Below are 21,157 nucleotides of genomic sequence, written 5' to 3' on the forward strand. Positions count from 1 at the left end.
GGGTAGTTTTTGTATCAGTGTGATAAGGCGTTTATCTATACGGGTAGGACTATTTCTCTTTCCAGTATTTTTGCAAGTCATAGCACCTCCCAAATTGCCGTGCCCTAATGAGTTCCTCGTGGTCACTCCTATCTTCAAATATACTATCTCTTGGATTCTTTGTTTGGTCTGTCTCTTTAATGTTTTAAAGCAGCAGTAGCAGAAGTATGGTTTAAAGGGCCAAACCCAAGTGAAGACTAGGATTTTCTTTCTCCTTTTTCTTTCTCCTGGCTGTCTAGACCTTGATGAGTAGAACTTGCATGAAGCCAATCCCTAACTTCAGGGTTTTAACCATTTCATTTTCCCAACTAAAATATAATATATATTATAATCTTTGATATGGAGGCACCTGGGTGACTCAGTTGGTTAAGCATCTGCCTTCGGCTTAGGTCATGATCTCAGGGTCCTGGGATGGAGCCCTGCAGTGGGCTCCCTGCTCAGCGGGGAGTCTGCTTCTCCCGCTGCCCCTCCATCTCTTGCTTTCTCTCAAATAAATAAATAAATAAAATCTTTAAAAAAGTAATCTTTCTATACATATTGTGTTTTGTACATAAGGTAAGACTTATATATGAGGTCAGTATTTCAGCATAAATGCTTCTCTGGCAAACAGGTACTACTGTCTCCCCGCCGTCCCCCTCCCCATTTCCTTCTTTAGTTTTTGTAGGGCTAGTGTTAATGTAGGTGGTGATCCCTGTTCAGATATTATGATCATAGCTAATATAGGAAACAAAAGTATACCTCACTTTTCATTTCTTGTCAGTTGTGAATGTTAGATGTATCTAATTAACCACCACGTGTAACAGTTACAGCTCCCCACATGTATGTATGTATATATATATATATATATATTTTTTTTTTTTTTTTAAGATTTTATTCACTTATTTGACAGACAGAGATCACAAGTAGGCAGAGAGGCAGGCAGAGAGAGAGGAGGAAGGGAAGCAGGCTCCCCACTGAGTAGAGAGCCCGATGCGGGGCTCCATCTCAGGACCCTGAGATCATGACCTAAGCTGAAGGCAGAGGCTTTAACCCACTGAGCCACTCAGGCACCCCACGTATGTATATTCTAAATGCCCTGGTTCTCCTGTGCTATGGTTAGAGTGGAATGGAGAACCGACGGCTTACAGTAAAGTAGTTTAGTGAGTATCCTCAGGTTCATACAACCCAGAATGCGATTATGGGCAATTGGTAGCTTTTTGTTCTTATTGTTCTGTATTACTGCTCTTATTCTGTTAAAAGTATACTGAGTTTATCTTCTCTTTGAATTAAATTTTCTTTCTTTTTGGAAAGAATTTCTAGAATAGTGAGGACGAGAAAAAGTGGTCTTTCATACTTGGATTGAAGGAAAGAGAAATTTTTGTGTAACAGGCAGATTAATATAAATTTCAAAGGGGAAATAGCAATAACAATCACTCTAAATCAAGATAAGAATTTTTTAGATCTGAGGGAAGTGGTCTCTTGATAGTTGAGAAGATACTTGGAAATTTTTGTTTTTACAGCTTGCATGTGGACCTGGTTATTAGTGGATTAGAATCCCCTGAAAGCAGTAAATATCAGTAGTCCATAATGACCTGAATACATAAATGAATAATAAGTAGATGGGGGAGAAGGGACAGCCTTTTTTTTTTAAGATTTTATTTATTTGAGAGAGAGAGAGAGAGATCACAAGCAGGGGGAAGGATGGAGGAAGAAGCAGACTCCCCACTGAGCAGGAAGGCCCGTGCAGAACTCGATCCCAGGACCCTGGGCTAATTAATACCCTGAGCTAAGGCAGATACTTAATTGACTGAGCCACCTAGGCACCCTAGGGACAGTTCTTTCTTACAGTAGAATCCTAATTAACAAATACAGAATGAATGATGGAAATAGAAAATCATTAAGCAAATATCACAGTAATGACTGTTATAGGCAAGAATTATCAATAGATACAACAATTAATGGGAAAAGGTGTGATGAGAAACAGGATATTTGCAGAATCTCAAAATGCATTCCTACAAGAACAAGATACTTGATGATTACAAAGGGTGGAGAAATCTGGTGGAAACCACCGTAACCAAGTTAAAAAGTCATCATTACCAGTAACGAGATGGGTGTCCTCATGTACTTCCTTAATGGCTTAACATCACTTCTGTGATATTCTTGCCAAAACTGCATAGGCTCAACCTAATCAAAGCATCAGAAGAACCCAAATCAGAGAACACTGTAGGACATAACTAGCCTGGACTCTTCAAAGTCATGAAAGGTCAAGGTCATGAAAGGCAAAGACAAACTGAGGAACTGAGGCTTACAGATAGTTTGTTTTATATCAATGTAAATTTCATTACTTTAATTCTTACCTATGGTTATGTAAGGTGTTAACGTTAGGAGAAGTTGGAGGGAATGGGATTTTGGAACTCTCCCTAACTTCGTCAGTCTAAGATTATTTCAAAATAAAAAAGTTAAAAAGGAACATTCTGATATGATTTTGAACGATTTGGAATTTCTTTGTTGGCAGGGAGAAGACAGTGATATATCACAAGACACCTCTTCATAATCTCTTTCCTTGGAGTTTCAGTTTTGCAATCAGTTTGCAAGTCTGATTGTTTCAGGTTTTGTTTTGTTTTGCTTTTGAAAGCAGCAGCCCTTTAACCTGTGATTTAATCGACCTTTCAGTAATCATCCTAACACGTTTATTTCAGGTTTATAATTGTAAGAGACCTTGAGCAATCGAGACTTAGCTCTACATGGCTGTGAAACTGGGAATTTAATACTTTGGATCGTCTTTTTTTTTTTTTTTTAACAAGGTCCAGCTTTCTCTGATCTGAAGCCATGGGTATAATAGAAACATTTCAGAGAACTAGTCTAATCCGTAAAGCCAAACAAATGGTAAGATCAAGGAGTCGATTCTCTTTTTTCCCAAGGAGTAGATTTAAAAGAAAAAACCTTTATGTGTCTTTATTGCCTTGAGAGCAGCTTCTCTGCCCCCTTTCCTCGTCTGTCTTCCCAGGGTTCCAGACCCTGCTGTACCGTTAGTACATTGTCAGGTAGAACACCAAAAAGGGGCAAATCCAAGTGCTGGGGTCTGGGAAGAGAAGAGAACGGTGATAGAACTAAGGTGTTTTTTTCTTTTTTTAAAACCACAAATTTCAATAGAAAAAAAATGATTTACCCTATTAAGTCTTAATTCCATAAAAATCTTTGATCTATAAAAAAAATAATAAATAGGAGATTCAAAGTAGATTAAAAGACCAAAAAAATCAGAGCCCTCTGACTTCCCTGTTGGCAGAGACGTGTTCTCTATGAAATTTAGCTTTCTAATTTAAAATTAAACATCCATCTCAGGGCGCCCGGGGGGCTCAGTGGGTTAAAGCCTCTGCCTTTGGCTCAGGTCATGATCTCAGGGTCCTGGGATCGACTCCCGCATCGGGCTCTCTGCTCGGCGGGGAGCCTGCTTCCTCCTCTCTCTCTCTGTCTACTTGTGATCTCTATCTGTCAAATAAATAAATAAAATCTGTAAAAAAAAAAAAAATGGGGACGTCTGGGTGGCTTAGTGGGTTAAGCCTCTGCCTTCGGCTCAGGTCATGATCTCAGGGTCCTGGGATTGAATCCCACATGGGCTCTCTGCTCAGCAGGGAGCCTGCTTCCCTTACTCTCTGCCTGCCTCTCCGCCTGCCTCTCTGCCTACTCGTGATCTCTCTCTCTGTCAAATAAATAAATAAAATCTTTAAAGAAAGAAAAAGAAAGAACCATCCATCTCTCCTGTTGTTGACTTTTTACTGCATTAATTTGTCTCAGTTTTCTCATTAGCATTTCATCTGTGTCTAAAGTACTCTGTCTCCTGTTTGCTTTGTCTTCTGTCAACAGCATTTGAGTTAGCTGCTACATATATTGCATGTCATTGAAAAAAAAATCAGAATTTTTAGGAGTTGACTTTGAGGGGTTTGAAGAAGTTCTTCATCAGTCCAGAAGCTGTTTTAGTTGGGGGTAAGTAGAGTATAAGACTGTCCCATAGAATCAAAGGCTTTTGGAGGGGGGTTAAAATAGATATAGAGACTCTCACTGAGGACTCTTCAGCCCACATGATATCATCTCCAAGTCACCTTGGCTCCAAAGTTGAAGTAGTGTTAGATTATTTGTTCTCTGCCACAAGAAAGCAATGACTAAGTCAGGAATTGAATTCAGATTCCTTAATGCCTCCCATCCCTGTGGTTACCTATGTCTTCTGTCTCCAACTCAGAATTTTTTTGAGACACCTTTGTCTCTTAGGAAAGATGTCCAGGTGGTATTATAACAGATGAAACAGAACTGGCTTTCAGTGTAATAAAAGTCTAACCACACTTTTAAAAAAAGTATGGTACAACACATAGCATATAAAATTAACCATAATTTTTTTTACAGTGATTGCTCAGGAACTTTATATAAAGTGCCAGATGAAAATGCAACCTTTTCCTCCCAGCTGGAGAAAAATGTTATAATTAAATTAAATTTATGTTTTACTGTACTTGGAATGGAGAAGACTGAACTTGCCTGTTTTGTAGGCTTTCATAGGTTTTAGCTAACTTTGTTTAATTCATTTGCCAAGTAAACAAATTGAATTTTTTGTGTGTGAGGAGGATTTGATTTTGAATACCTGTTAAAATGTACTGTATTTGTTAAGTGTAATTTTTTATTTTTTAATTATTTTTATTAACACATAATGTATTATTTGCCCCAGGGTACAGGTCTGTGAGTCGTCAGTCTTACACATGTTAAGTGTAATTTTTAACTGCCTCTTTTTTTTTTTTTTTACCCTTGTTTTCTTAAGGCAGACTTCCTTTCTTTGGTTGCAGGAACTTCCGTCTAGATATATTTCATACCAAAGGACATGTAATGTTTTCGAGTCAGAACTGCCAAGGCTACGACTGTGTCCTGTATCAACTTGCTAAATGTTTAGAAGCCTAATATCAAATCCTTGGGTCTTCTCAGTTATAAATCTTTTAAGCAACATCAATATAGTTGGCGTCAATGGAGCTATTATTTTTAGAATGCCAGTGTAAGAGCAGTTAGCTTTTCCTGCATCTGACTTCAAAATGCAATTTGAAAGGATTAATCTGAAATGTCCTTTGGTTAAGTCTGACTCAGTGTCATTTACTCGTAAACCTTTGGTTCATATCGTCATCTGCAATGGAAATAGGAGTTCAGTCACAAGAAATATCTTTAGCATTTCTTTCCTACCAGGACATGGATGACGATGAGGGACAACCAAGGGCCCTGCAAAGTGATTTTTTTTGTCCGAAGAAATGATTTGCATATTGTTTAGAAGAGTCTGTTCCCGAGGAGACAATGAGGTTTTCATAATTCCTGAGGCACTATCTACCTGGCCTTAGTTTTTACGGGTTCTAAAGCTAGAACCATAATCTTTTAAACATTTCTTAAATGAACGTGGAGTGATAAAGAACATCTTTCATATATATACACAACTAATTGGGGAAGTCCAAAAGTTTGGTTGTCTGGTCTTAGTAGCCGCTGAAGGTAAGAATGGAATTTGACGAAGGAGTCCCGTCTTGGGTGCCTCGAGTAGTGGCTGCTGTAGAAATTGCTGCTTGTCTTACCACGGAACTGTGGAGAGAAAAAGTTCTCGAACCACTGGTATAAAGTAAGCCAGACAAGAAGGAGAGGTCTGTGAAGGCTGGAACTCTGGGCTCCAGTGAGGAGAGAGACCTCATCTTGTTAATATCTCTGGTTTCAGATTGCCTCCCTGGTGCCCGTGGATCAGTTTCAGCTCTACCAGCGGTTAAAATTTGAACGAGGTATGTATGCCCTCCTCTTTCTGTCCCCATGTTGAGTTATGGGTTTCCATGTGTCATCTTCACACTAACCTCCACAGAAGGTTAAGGAGGCTGTGGGCTGTCAACAAGCCACAAGGGCACTCCGAAAGGGGAAAACCTGGCATTGCACCGTAACATTTCAGCTTTCTCAGCCTCAGGCAGAAAAAAATGCAGACTAGCAGGAAATAGAAGCTTCCTTATGTTGACTGTTGTGTATTTTTAAGTTGGCTCATGTGAGACAAGTTCTGCAAAAGTTGTATAGTTTCACACAAGAGGATGTTCTTTAAAATGCTTTTTACCACCGGCTTTCCCACTCGTGAAGATCACTTCAAAACCTCCATCGACCCAAACATTTTTACTGCTGCTTGTAATACTCACTGTTTGTTCTTTTGATACCACACCTGTAATCAGAGTGATTGTGTCATTCTAATGCAATTTACAATCTACCAGGCTCATTTTCTTTCTGGCTTTGGCCTTGGGGTAATTTATATAGCTTTCTATTTATACTCCCTTTTTATCTGTAAGATTTATTTATTTTTGTTCTTTTACCAAGATCTTTTTTTAAGTAGTCCTTTCTGTCCTGTCACACTCTGGACATTCTTGAAATAAATGGTCTGTTTTCTTTCTTTTTTTTGAAAGATTTCTTTATTTATTTTAGAGAGAAGGAGAGAGTGTACCTGCACAAGTGGGGAAGAGGGGCTGAGGGAGAGGGAAAGGGGAAGTAGACTTCCTGCTAGGCACAGAGCCCAGTACAGGGCTCCATCCTAGGACCCTGAGATCATGACCTGAGCTGAAACCAAGAGTCAGACGCTTAACCGACTGAGCCCCCCAGGTGCCTCTAAATGGTCTGTTTTTCTATATCTGAGAAATAGGAGAAAATTATTCCCCTAGAACACATAGTCTCATTGAGTGTATAAAATAAACTCTCATCTAGCATGAACATACAAGTTTTCTGATTGCGAACTCTTAAATCTGGATTAGTAAATTCTAAAAAGTAAAATGAGGGAAAGAGGAACATTTCTCTCTCATTGTGAGTCTTTCATGGGTTGTCTTGCATGTCTTATCTTTGATGCATTTTAAGTTGATCAAATAGTTTGACTCATACATAGAATTTATTTTTTTATCACAGGTTCTAGGCAGATGTCCCACTACAGATCCCATGAATTGATCATGGATTTTATTATCCTTATTTTTTAGATGAAGAAAGTGACAATTGGACAGGTTGAGACCTGCTTAGCATCACATAGACTGTATCTAAGCTTCTTCATCTATAGGAATAATTCCATATTTTAAAAAAGATTTTATTTATTTATTTGAGAGAGAGGGAGAATGAGAGAGAGTGAGCATGAGAGGTGGAAAATCAGAGGGAGAAGCAGACCCCCAGTTGAGCAGGGAGCCCAGTGCAGGACCCAATCCTGGGACTCCAGGATCATGACCTGAGCTGAAGGCAGTCGCTCAACCAACTGATCCACCCAGGCGCCCTCCATGTTTTTTTCCTTAGGATAACATCTATCTGAAACATAAAACGTACCATTTCACCCATTTTAAGTGTACAATTCAGTGGCCTTAAGAACATACACAATTTTATGCAAAACATCATTACCATCTCTTTATCACCCCAAGCAGAAACTATAATTAAATAATAACTTCCCATTTCCCTGTTTTCCCCAGCCTCTGGTAACTTCTGCTCTGCTGACTGTTCTGTAAATTTGCCTAGTGTAGATATTTCATGTAAGTGCAATCATACAATATTTTCCTTTTGTGTCTGGCTTATTTCACTTGTATAATGTCTTGACATGTTAGTGACATGTCTCGGGACTTCTATTTCTTTTTATGGCCAAAGGATAATATTCCATGGTATGTATATACCACATTTTGTTTAACCATTCATCTGTTGAAGGACACTTGGGTGGTTTCTACCTTTGTCTCTTGTGAGTAAAGCTGCAGCGAACATTGGGGTACAAGTATCTTTCCTAGTCCTTGCTTTCAATTCTTTTGGGTATATACCCAGGAGTGGAATTGCTGCGTCAAATGGTGATTCTGTGTTTCGTGTTGGAGGAACTGCCAATTAGACATTTTTACTATTGTAAAGTATGGGGAGTACGTTATATTTGGAAGTATGTAAAGTCTAGTGACCATTTGGTTCAATTCCCTCATTTTATAAGAAAGAAAACCAAGGTCCAGAGACATATTGATGTGAGGTGATTCTGGAAGGCGATTTGTAATTCTCCAGTACCATTCAGGGACTTCATTATCATCAAGAATACAGAATTATTATTAGAAAATAGGCATGCCGAGTAAGAATAAATTTAAGTTAACAGTGTTACATAATGAAATTTACTTGATTGGCATCGTCTTTATCTGAATTGTGTATCTCATTTTTACTCGGTAGACTTCCTATCTACCTCAGACTCAAGACTTATCAGCTAGGTGACTTTGAGGTCTAGGCTATGAAAGTTGTTTTGTTTTTTTGTTTTTGTTTTTTTTTTTTTCAGATTTTATTTATTTAAGAGAGAGAATGAGAGAGCACGGGGTGGGGGAAATGGAAGAGAGAGGGCAGGAAGCAGCCTCCCCACAGAGCAGGGAGCCTGATGCAGGGCTCGATCCAAGGATTCCAGACCCCAAGATCATGACTTGAGTCTAAGGCAGATGCTTAACCAACTGAGCCACGCAGGCGCCCCTTCCATGAGAGTGTTTTATGTGGAACTGTTTAGAATGGGATCTTGGGATGCTTTAAATACTCATGTTGTGAATGAACTAAATGACTAATTGGAAAGTAAAAGTCTCTGGCTGGGCTCTCAGATACGGTTGTAGAGATTGTTGTGGCTCTGGAAAAATGGACAATCAGATCAGCCCTGTATCTGAATTCCCAAAATTTTCATTAGTTTGCCCAGTTCTTAATGCCCACCAGTTCTCAGTTTTTAGTTCGTCATCTGTGTTTTGTCTTCCGATTTACGTTAACTCGCCTTTTATAGCTTGTTTTCATCTAAGTCTTCATGGGGAAAAATATTTTGAATAGGAACGAGCCTAAACCATCACTGTTTACATAAAGTGGAGAAACGGCATTTCACATCGTTTGGTTATTCTATGAATCCACTCTCCTTCCGTCTGTGACTTTCCGCTGGCTACTACCGTGTTTACGGATTTCCTTTTCTGTGTCAGTCTTCCAATATTAACAAAGAAAAGAGGATACTAAGTTTGGCATGTGTTAGTGATCACTGCTGTACTCTCTACTGGTTCTCAAAGCACATGATGTCTGATGATTAATGTTAGAACTTTGCTTGTCTCTCGAATCTGCTTGCCCACAATCTCCTTTTTCAAAATAGGTTTTTGGTTTTTTTTTGAAAACTGGGTTAAGATTTTCCATCTCCAGTCCTTAAGCACTTTTCCTATTTTTTTGTGACCCTGTTTTACTTATTATAATTGCAAATTGTTTCCATTTCTTGGTAGGTTAACGGATCCGTTCTTGGATATTTGTATTCTCACGGAGTGGCTGGAAACGCCTGCAAATAGTTCAGGGGTCAGAGTGTTCTCCTTTGGGAAGAAGTGAAGTAAAATAAGAATTTATTTTCCTGTTACCTGTTAATTCTCCTGCATTCTCTCATGTCTTCAGTATTTCCTTTTTGGGGACCGAGTATCTGCTGTGTGCCAGGTGCCCTTCTAGACTCCGCCGTCTGCCGCAGCCCTGCCTTGCTCTGAAAGCGGTCTGTTCTGAGCATTTGTCCCAGCTTCTTTTTGCTGTGAGTCCCAACATTTATAATATGGCCCTTTTCTTCCTCTTTGCCTTTATCTGTCCTTGGTGAAATGTTCCCTGCCACTCTTTTGTGTCCATTCCTGGAGGTTTTATCTCACCATAGTATGAGATAAACACACGGTCTCACCTAGTGTGTGGTTGTTTGGTTTCTTTTGGTGTTTTTTCTTTTTAGGGCCGTGGGATACTTTAATGACCTTAGTGTCAGTTTGGTTTGATTTTTTTTTTTTTAAAGATTCCATTCACTTATTTGGCAGAGAGAGAGAGATCACAAGCAGGCAGAGAGGCAGGCAGAGAGAGAGGAGGAAGCAGGCTCCCTGCTAAGCAGAGAGCCCGATGTGGGACTTGATCTCACGACCCTGAGATCATGACCTGAGCTGAAGGCAGTGGCCTAAGCCACTGAGCCACCCAGGCGCCCTGGTTTGATTTTTTTAACACCTCCCACCTCTCACTAGGTATCTTCCTGTTCGTCGTTGCTGATCGCAAGACCATTCTTGTGCTTGCACGTGCATGCGTGCACATGTTCTCCTTTTGAGCCTGCTTTTCTGGTGTTTTGTGGTAAATGTATGACTAAGCCTAGGATTCGCTTGCGAAGCTATTCTGTGCTTCTGGGAGCTCACACTTTCTCCTCGGCTTCCTGCTTCCTCTCCTTTACCATCAAGTCTTTCTTGTGGGTTAGTTCTCAAAATCTAAAACAGCACTCTCCAGCAGTTTCAGCTAAAAAAAACTAAAGTATCTGCAAGAAAGGACATTTATCATTGAGTCGGGTGACATTTCTAAGGGGGACCCGAATGTTCTCTATTGTGTGAAGTGTTTGCCTCTCCCTGTGTGCACTTCATTTCCTCATCTCTAAAAGCGGGATGATAATGGGCGGCTTCTGCTAGGGCTGCTGTACAGAGTGAGTTAATACTGTGTGTTGTCACCCTGTCGTCCTCATTGTTGTTGTTTTGTTATTCATCACGGCCACCGCCCCATCTGACCTTTATCCTAGTTCTCTAGACTAAATGAAGAAGGCACCTTCTAGAATCCAGATCATATCTTGACTGAACGTATAACACAATAATGCCACTTTTGTTCCCTTTTCATCTTAATTTGTATCTTTTTCAGCGTGTTTCTACCCTTATTGTCCTAGATTCTAAAGCGTTGTATGCTTCCCCAATGTTCATAGCAGCAATGTCCACAATCGCCAAAATGTGGAAAGAGCCAAGATGCCCTTCAACAGACAATGGATAAAGAAGAACATGGTCCATATACACAGTGGAATATTACTCAGCCATCAGAAAGGATGAACACCCAACTTTTGCATCAACTTGGATAGGACTGGAGGAGATTATGCTGAGTGAAATAAGTCAAGCAGAGAAAGTCAAATATTATATGGCTTCACTTATTTGTGGACCATAAGGAATAGCATGGGGGACATTAGGAAAAGGGGAAAATGAAGGGGCAGAAATCAGAGTGGGGGACGAACCATGAGAGACTATGGACCCCGGGAAACAAACGGAGGGTTTTAGAAGGGAGGGAGGGAGGAGGAGGGGTGAGCCCGGCGCTGGATATTAAGGACGGCACAGATTGCTTGGAGCACTGGGCGTCATACTCAAACAATGAATCATGGAACATGACATCAAATACTAATGATGTACTGTATGGTGACTGACATAACACATTAAAAAAAAAAGTGTTGTATGGCACCGTGATAATGAAACCTAATTTCTTACACCACCTGCCATATCTGGTTCCTTCATACTCTTACTCGAAGCATAAATCCACATTCTTTGACCACTTCCAAGGAGATGATGACTTGCAAGTGGCTGCTTTAAAGACAAAAGGTTCCAGGGCTGATAGTGGAAATGGAGATCTATTTAATCACACGATTATGTTTTTACACAGACAATGGTTTTCTAGGAGGAAAAATAGACCAGTCTCGGCATATATTCACTAACCATGAGTAAATCAAACACCTAACTTCCATGGGTTGTAACATAATCGCGTGAGACTAGATAAACTCAGAAGCTGTTTCCAAGTTTGAAATTCTGTGCTTCTCCTCCGCGGTCTTGACAGCAATCCCTCGGCTCAAGGCCACATCTATTTGAGTTTATTTACCATGGCAGGTGTTAATTCTGATCAGTGTAGTTTAATTGCATTTTAACTATCTACAGAAGACCTTTGTTCTTTGAGCTATCAGAAAGCAAATTAACTTTGGCATAATTAAAAATGCAGCAGGTCATAAAAGTTAAAACAGTTTGGTTTATTTCAGCTGATAATTAGCTTGGATGTATAGTGTTCCTCACAATAAGAAATCATGGAATATCTTTTTTGGCACAGTTTCATGATGGCGGAAAACTCACTCATGTTAGTTAAGAGAATTTACAACAGGATAAAAGCAAACTCTACACCCCTAATGGTGATAGTTTCCGGTGGGGAAACCAAGGGTCATGAGATCAGCTTTAAAACTGAAGGCAATCACTGGGGTCTGATATGGCCCTCCTGGCAGTTTTCTCAGAATGCTTATTTCTCAATTATTGTCAGAATACAGAAGTAGAAATAGCTTTGAATAGCATTTCCTGCCTTGCATAATTTAGATGAGCAAGTAGTCTTAACGTCAAGTAGTCATGGAGCTTTATTTCAGTAATCAGTTCTATCTTTCATAAGTAAATTCTGGTTGAAGTTAGTGAATTTGTCTGTCTCTGATGTAAGTCCATGACATTTAATCCCGGCTGAATCATGTGCATGTCAAGGTGTTGGGGGCATCGCTGGGAATGATGTACACAGGGCCCGGCTTGCTCTTTTTCTAGATTCCCGAATTTACCCCCATCTCAGAGCTCCATGAAGACTTTATCACTGCTGATGCAGAAGAAATTAGTTGAATATACATGAGTTCATCTTCCTCCAACTTTGGAATGGAAGTTTGAAGCAGGGGGGGGGGGGAAACTAAACATTAAACTTTTGGGATAATTGTGCATTTTGCTTATCTACCTAATTGTTTCCAAGGCCAAGAGCCAGGAGTTAGAATTGAATTCACAATAATAGTAATAAAAAGTATACTTTTTTTAAAACCTGTACCTGTACATGGTTAATGCAAAAATTTTAATACCCTTTTTATTACTATATGCCACCCCCTCTTCTGACTCTGCTCAGCTCATTGGGGTAGAGTCAAGAGTGAGGGGAGGAAGCCCTTATTTATGGACAGCAATTTGGCTTCCACCTGGCGTCCATCAGTTGGCTCCTCTTTGGCGAGTTTAGGACCAGTAATATCTGATGCCCTGTCAGTGTTTTTTCCTTTTCTGCTAATCTGGCCTCTAGGTTCCATTCAGAGTAGACTCTATACCTTGATAGATATAAAGCAAAACTGTGCTCTTCATGGCATATTGAAATTCTAGTAATTCTTAAATATAATGACTCTTTTAGCTTCTATGGGCATTGGCTTGTCGCTGCTCTTCTAGGAGTTGGGCTGATAAGCAGTGAGAAGGGCAGATGCCGCGCTTTTCCGTGTAATCTGGCCAGACTCATCTGTGTGGAGCCCTGTTGGGCTGGGAGCTGCTCTCCAAGAGACGCCAAGATGCCCTCTGCAAAAACCTCCCTGAGTACTCATTTGTGTCTGTTCCTGGGAAATATCCGAATGCAGGGCTGAGCAATATAGAACCTTCCTGTGTATGCCACCATTATCTTCTATTACCACTGAGAACGCATCTACAGATACCATTCCTTACACTTCTGTTATGTTGCTTCATTCATTTATTCAACAAATACTACATTCCAGGAAGCTTTCTAGATCAGTGGTTGTCAACTTGGGATGACTGCTTCCAGCTGCGTCTTTACTAGGAAATCTTGACAGTTTCACCATCAGAATACGCTCCAAACTGTCAGTACTTTTACCTCGAACATCGAATCCAGTGTATCATCCTGGATTAGATCACTGCAGTCTCTGTGTTGCCACCACCATCCATTCTCCCTTCGGGAGCCAGAGTCATCTTCTAAGAATGGTAATCCTATCACCGCTCTCCCCCAGTCAAGATGGCACTCCCCTGTTTTCGTTGGAGCTCCCTGCGGCGGTGGCAGCCATCTCCTATTCGCAGCACGGCTGCCCTCGGACCTCTGGTGAAGGCCAAGATTGCTAAAAGGAGGACCAAGAAGTTCATCTGGCACCAGTCAGACCAGTGTGTCAAAATTAAATGGAACTGATGGAAACCCAGAGGTATTGACAGTAGGGTGCACAGGAGAACCAAGGGCCAGATCTTGATGCCCAGCGTCGGTTATGAGAGCAACAAGAGAACAAAGCACACGCTGTCCTGTGGCTTTCCGAAATTCCTAGTCTCCAGTGTCAAAGAGCTTGATGTGCAACAAATCTTACCGTGCAAAGACGGGTCCAAATGTCTCCTCGAAGAACTGCAAAGCCATTGTGGAAAAAACAATCCAGCTGGCCATCAGGGTCCCAAAGCCAGGCTGTGTAGTGAAGAAAATGAATAGACAGACAGCTTATGGGTATGCTGTATTTGTGTTAATACAACTACCCCAAAATTGGCATTCCCCACCGGTGGCTTCTCATTGGGCTTAGGCCTCATCATCTTCACCTGTGATCAGGCCCTTGATGACTATTCCTGCGACGTTTCCCCTTGCTCGCTTAGCTCCTTGTAAAATTTCACTGCCTTATTACCTGTAGAAATCTCTTTCGCATCATTTGGATATACGTTGGAAATCTTTCAGGTCAAAACCACGTGTAGGGGCGCCTGGATGGCCCCGTTGGTTAAGCCTCTACCTTCGGCTCAGGTCATGATCCCAGGGTCCTGGGATCGAGCCCCACATCCGGCTCTCTGCTCAGCAGGAAGCCTGCTTCCCTTTCTCTCTCTCTGCCTGCCTCTCTGCCTACTTGTGATCTCTGTCTGTCAAATAAATAAATAAAATATTAAAAAAAAAAAAAACCATGTGTAGATTGGCTGCCTAGTCATGGTTCCAATCTATCGACTTAAATGTGTTTTTAAAAAATGGACATCTATAAATAAATCTCAGAAGCAGAAGTAATGTTTGCTCAGAGTCATCTGGTTCTCACACCAGTGTAACAGTCCCAGAGGCTTATCTCCAGCAATTCTGACCAAAGTGATAGTTACCTCGTTGAAAAGGTGGAAAGTGTGCTTTTGAGCAGAGAGTTCTCTGTCACGAATCAAAAATAAAGCAGGCAGAGGAAAAAAACAAATCGTGTAAGTATTCTTTGTACGTTCCAGGCCCAGAGGCACCAATATACCTTTTCTTCACATTCAAAAATGTCCTCCGTGAATTTCTGTAGGAGGCTTGGTGTCTGCTGTTTGACTGCCAAGGGATCAGTCTCTTTAATCTATCTCCACCTCCAGTTAGAGAAGTCGAGTCACTACTCTCCTGAATCTTCTGTTAACTCCTCGTTAACTTACTCAGCTTCTCAGGTTAACATGGAAACAGAAAGCTCAGGGGACTGTCAGGAATTTGGCTGGGTTTGTCTTTTTGCCTCAGAATAGTTACTTCTTCTGCTCTTAAAGGTTTATCAAGAAGACAATAGCACACCTCCTTTGGCAATATCTTTTGCATAACCAGAACAGTATTTCAAAGCTGTAGGACAAGCTCGAGTACTTGTGTAAGGAATATCTGTGCCCAAAAGCAAACATTACAGAAACACACGATACTGTATTGCTACTGTGGGCGCTTCCTGTATTGATGGACATTTCTCAAAGAATTGTGTCAGATTCTAACTAGCAGTGCTTTGTTTCTATTTAAATTCTCAAAAAGAGTGGGTGATGATCCAGTAATTGTACTATGAAGTACTTAACCAAAGGATACAAAAATAGACTCGAAAGGACACATGCATTCTGAGGTTTATAGCAACATTATCAACTACAGCCAAGTTATGGGAAGAGCCCAAATGTCCATTGACAGATGAAGGGATAAAGAAGATATATATATATATGTATACGTTGTATACGTACAATGGAATATTACTGAACCACAAAAAGAATCAAGTGTTATCATTTGGAACAACATGGATGAAGCTAGAGAACCTTATGCTAAGCAAAAGGAGTCAGAAAAAGACAAATACCATGTGATTTCACTAATATGTGGAACTTAAGAAACCAAACAGATGAACATGAGGGGAAAAAAGAGGCAAACCAGGAAACAGACTCTTAACTCTAGGGAACAAACTGAGGGTTACTGGAGGGGAGGCGGACGTGGGGATGGGTTAAATGGGGCATGGGGAGTAGGGAGGGCACTTGTTAGGATGAGCACTGAGTGTTGTATGTAAGTGATGAACCACTAAATTCCACACCCCCAGCTAATATTACAATGTATGCAAACTAACTGAAATTTAAATAAAAACTTAAGAAAATAAAAGGATGGCTGAAAGGGGGCTCTAGTTGAGAGAAGTAATTGGTTTAAATTAGTGGATATCTGTCTTCTGTTTTCTCCTGCGACCCTCTGTATTTATAAAGGAAAAAAATTTGACTTGCTGGGTGGACAGGAATGTACTGAGTGCATCCCATCTGACTGGCGCTGTGAGGGGAGTTTGGAAATCAGATAGGGAGATCCAGAAATATTTACTTGTGACATGCTATGGTTCTTTTTAAAAGATTTTATTTATTTGACAGAGGCACAGTGGGAGAAGGAACACAAGTAGGGGGAGTGGGAGAGGGAGAACAGGCTTCCTGTGGCACAGGGAGCCCAACGTGGGGCTTGATCCCAGGACCCTGGGGTTATGACCTGAGCCGAAGGCAGATGCTTAGCTGAGCTACCCAGGAACCCCTCATGCTATGGTTCTAAGTGGAAGAAAGAGCTTGCCTCTCCTCTTGGGTGGCTCTCGCTGGAGTTAAAGATCCCAGTCAGATGTGCAAAAAGCAATTAATGATCAAAAAATGAGAATATAACCAAATACCAAGTACTCTAGAAGAAGAAGATACATACCCATGGGAGACAGGCAAGGTTACTTCAGGTAGAAGTACTTGTCTGTATGTAGAATGTTCAGGAAGGAGAAAAGGCTGCCCAGCCAATGTGGCTAAAGGAACTGTCACTGTTGTCCTTTCAATTTCTCCTCTTCTTGTGCTAGGTTCTGTTCTTTGGTTGCCCACTCTGTGCCCCCCACTGGATGGTTTTGAAGTTGGTTTTATATATTTAAGTGTTTGCTCTCAGTTTGGACAGTGTTCAGTGATGTGTTGGTAAACAGATTTGCGGGGGAAGTGGGGGAGGCTCTGATTTATGGTGTTTGCCAATTTCTGTAGTGTAAATACTCATCGTGGCTGATTTCTCAAGTGGGCGATTCATTTGATGTCACCGAACGTGGAGTTGACAAGACGGAGTAGGCCGTTGGCTCCTGGCAAGACCCCGCTTTAGAAGGTGACTGCCAATGTCCTTGCTCAGTGTCTTCTTAAGTACAGCATTTTTATTACAGTATCTGGAAGGAGACTATTCTTTCCTTTTTATACCTTCCACACTCTGGTTGCCTACAGAGTTGCTATTCTGGGGACTGTTTTTTGTTTTTTAATCTCTGTTTACGTGGTGCCTTAGCTCTCTCGAACCTCATCTCAGCATGTGCCATCTGCTTTGTACTGTGAGCAGGAGCGACCAGTTCTACTTCCTGAGTTTAGAGCTGATTGAAAGGGGAAACTTCATTATGGATACTCAGATAAGAAAAGCGTTAAAATATTCCTGCCTTACAAAAACCTTCTGTATATTACACATTCCTTACGTCCGCCCCTAAGAGCTGCTCACAGACAGTACTAGTTTAGTTTATGTTATCTCATGGGGTGCTCTGTCAGTTATTGCATTGCTTTTTGAAAATATTTCATTAACTTAAACATCTCTTGTTCTTTTCACACTGAGATTTCTGAGAAGCAAACCACTATTTTCAGCTCTTTAAGGCTAGGGTCTCTAAAAAGTCCCTGAAATTGATCATTTGTTGAATGAACAATGAATAACAGACATTTGACTAAGTTTTCAGGCATATCAGCACAAGAAGTCAGGCCTCAAGAAGAAGTTTGGAATAGTCCAAATTAAAGCAAGATTGAGACTCAGTCACGGCTTGGGTTCTGTAAGTAAGGACATTTGGGAGAAATCAAGGACTGAGTCTTTGACACCATCCATCGATGGAACCAAAGGAAGCAGCACTGATGTGAAAGGAGAAGGAAGGTTGTGGGAAGAGCATAGAGAGGCTGGTGCCTTATGGAAGAGAGCCCCAAGAGTATCAGAAGAAAGAATGAGAAACATTTGCTGGGGATGAGTAGAGGGATGGCAGTTTTAACTTTCAGAGAGTGGTTTATTAAGGAGCTGGGAAGAAAAAGTTTACTTTAGAGACTTAAGGAGGATATGAGGGGAAAGGAATAAGAATCAGTGAATCTGGATCACTTATCCAAGGACTGACATGAGATAGGAAGGTGAAATGGATGTTAGGTACAGGGAGACACTAAGTAGGGTTCTAGCAAGGGTAATTATTGTTCATTTTAATGTTAGAAATTTTTTTCATCATCACCCTTATAAGTGACATTTCATAAAGGAGGTTTAATTTTGAGAGTGCTATATGTAAAGTTCCATGTTTTGCCAAGTTGGGTGTCTTTCCAAATGTAGAGCGCCTAACTGAGGTGAGTTAGAGTCTAGTAACAGTCATAACATACTTTCAACACCAGGACTGGTATTGGATGGTTTTAGTGTGCTATGTACATCTGTTGATGAAAATACTAGAAGAGAATGGAAAATAAATTCCAGTGCAAGGCAATTTAAGATGGTATTAGTAGTGCATGTATTATTGTAAGGCAATTGTTGGCAGAGGAGTATATCTAGCTTTTGAAAAAAACCAAGAATGACTGCTATAAATCAACAGAAAGCATCCAATCACTGTGTCAGTGTCTTGGAGCACACGAATAAAATACGTATTCCTTGCCTACAACCTAAAGAGAGAAAGGCCATCTCCATGAAGGGACTAGAGCACAGCAATGAACAAGATGCTGGTTCTGTGAGACCAGAATTAACATACAACAAGTATGTTGTAGGTCCTTTATTTTTTTTTTTTTAATCTTTTTAAAAAGACTTTATTTGTTTATGTGACAGGGAGAAAGAGAGTGAGAGCAGGCACACAAGTAGAGGGAGTGGGAGAAGGAGAAGCAGGCTTTCTGATGAGCAGAGAGCCCGATGTGGGCCTCAATCCCAGGACCCTGGGATCATGACCTGAGCTGAATGCAGACACTTAACGACTGAGCCACCCAGGTGCCCCATGTAGTAGGTCCTTTAAGAATGGATAGGCTATAACTTGGTTAAAGATGAGATGATTTTTAGGGTAAGGAAAAGCCTAGAATGAGAATTGAATATATGGAGAAGAATGTGAAACAGGGGAAATTTGAATACAAAGAGTAGATGATTTTCCAGGGAAGAGCTTAGATCCAGAATTATTTTATTAGTCTATCATTCATATACCAAATTGATAGTAGCCTTTAATTTTTAAAAATTTTTAAAAGATTTTATCTATCTATTTGAGAGAGAAGGAGAGTGAGCGGGAGAAGCAGACTCCTTGCTGAGCAGAGAGCCTGATGTGGGACTCAATCCCAGGACCCTGAGATCATGACCTGAGCTGAAGACAGATGCTTAACCGATTGAACTATGCAGGCAACCTTATTTATTTATTTTAGCGAGAGTGTGCACGCACAGGGGGAGGGAAGGGGGGGCAGCGAGGGAGAGAGAGAATCTTGAGTAAACTCCCCACTGAGCACAGAGCCCAAAGCCGGGCTTGATCTCCTGACGTTGAGATCATGACCTGAGCCCAAACCAAGAGTCAGACGCCCAACCGACTGATCACCCAGGTGCAGTTGGTAGTAGCCTTTTAAAACTAGCTTTAAAAAAAATTGTAAAAGGAGTATTTGCTCCTGTTTCTTTTTAAAATTCAAGTTTAGGGGCATGTGTATGTCTCAGTTGGTTAAGCGGCTTCTTTTGGCTCAGGTCATGATCTCAGGGTCCTGGGATTGAGCCCTGCATCTGGATCCCGGCTCAGCAGGGTGTCTGCTTCTCCCTCTCCCTCTCTCCCCTCAACTCATGTTCTCTCTCTCTCTCTCAAATAAATAAAATAAAATAATTTTTAAAAAACAAATTCAAGTTGAGTATTAAAGAAAATCTTTGCCTCTTATTCCAACCCCTGCCCTTTATTCAAGGATAACTCTTTTTATGCTTCTTAGATTTTCTGAAAATGTTAAAACATATTTCTATATATACATACTCTTATAAAAATGATTCATTTATACTCTTCCTCAATCTGCATTTTTGAACTGGCAATATATTTTTGGGATCTTTCCATATGGTCACATCAATTCACCTTATTTTAGAGCTACATAGTGTTCAGCTATATGGATGTATTTTTATTTGTCTAGTAACCTACACAAAAGCCTTATGGGTCTGGCACAGGGTGTTAATTTTTTAAAAAGGTTAATAAATAATAAAAATAAAATTTTATTATGTAGGTAAGGTTTTCTAAAGGATGATGTGTGTAGTGTATGTTTTATTTCTATTTGAATACACACATGTCCCCGTGCCTCACTCATAAAGACTTTAAAGGTCGTCTCGGACATGGTACTTTAATCCCCTTTGTAAACTTACCAGCCGCACGGGAGGAGCAGTCCTCGTCTGACCTGGGCATTTGCTCCCTATTGCTAGGGGTAACCTTACGGGTGGAGATGCTTTCATCTGCAAGGAACGGAATGCCGGGCTAACAAGTGCCTTAACCAGTGAAGGCACTGAATTCCCTCGCGCACAGGAAATCCAGAAGTAGGCAGTTGCGGGTGTGGTTGACGGAGCGGCTCAACTTCTCCAACTGCTGTAATTTTCCCATTAGAGTCCCAGGGTTGTGGCGGCCCAGGCATCACTGCTTCACACGGCCGTGTTCACAGGCTCGCAGACGGAAGGGAGATTCTTGGCCGCGTATCCGGAAGGAGATCTAGTCCCAGAAGCCCCTTGTGGTCTTCCCTTACCTCCCATTGGCCAGAACCGTGTCACATGACCACACCCTGGCTCCGCGGAAGGCTGAGAGCGCAAGTCCGCTGTGTTCTGTGTCTATGGAGACCTGAGCATTCTCAGCCAGGAGTTTAGAAAGAAGCTGGGACAGATGTTGACCAGATACTGTGAAGGTGGCTAGAGGAGTCCCTAACAGTTCTGGATAGAGTTAAAATCTGTCTCCTAGTAACTCCACTTCAGGTGTTGGTTAAGCTCTATAAGCTAACCCTAAAGACCAAGACTTGTAACGAAGTAAGGAGAAGGCTGCAATGTCTCCGTTTTGCCCCTTCCACCACCTTCCTTCGCCTGATCATTCCTGTTCTATCGAAGTGGAGGAAAGTCCAGAGCATCTCTGCTTCCTGTGGCTCAGACTCTTCCGTTGCTTTTTGCGCTGGAGTGTGCATCAGCTGCCTTGCTTCCTAAAGTTTTTTTGTCTTTATGGGGTTTCATCAAAATTTGGAACTGCTCCCGTATTTATTGTTTCTGCTTTTATTGTGGCAACCCGGATACCTGAAAAATACCTGACAAACAGGTCAAAATATCTTCCAAATAATTTGAATTAGAATTATGAGAACAAGTTGTATCCTTGTATCTTTTTTAG

General features: G+C 41.0%; 1 protein-coding gene across 1 annotated transcript in view; it reads left to right on the forward strand.

The window, feature by feature from the left end:
- Nucleotides 1-21,157, forward strand: part of RNF144B (ring finger protein 144B) — a 79,996-nt gene that overhangs the window by 47,615 nt on the left and 11,224 nt on the right. Inside the window, exon 4 of the mRNA XM_046006448.1 lies at nucleotides 5,747-5,807. Within this exon, the coding sequence (XP_045862404.1) occupies nucleotides 5,747-5,807 (61 nt within the window). The remainder of the gene's footprint in view (nucleotides 1-5,746; nucleotides 5,808-21,157) is intronic.

The sequence above is a fragment of the Meles meles genome, chromosome 5, assembly GCF_922984935.1.
Source record: "Meles meles chromosome 5, mMelMel3.1 paternal haplotype, whole genome shotgun sequence".
In the NCBI taxonomy this organism is placed as follows: domain Eukaryota; kingdom Metazoa; phylum Chordata; class Mammalia; order Carnivora; family Mustelidae; genus Meles; species Meles meles.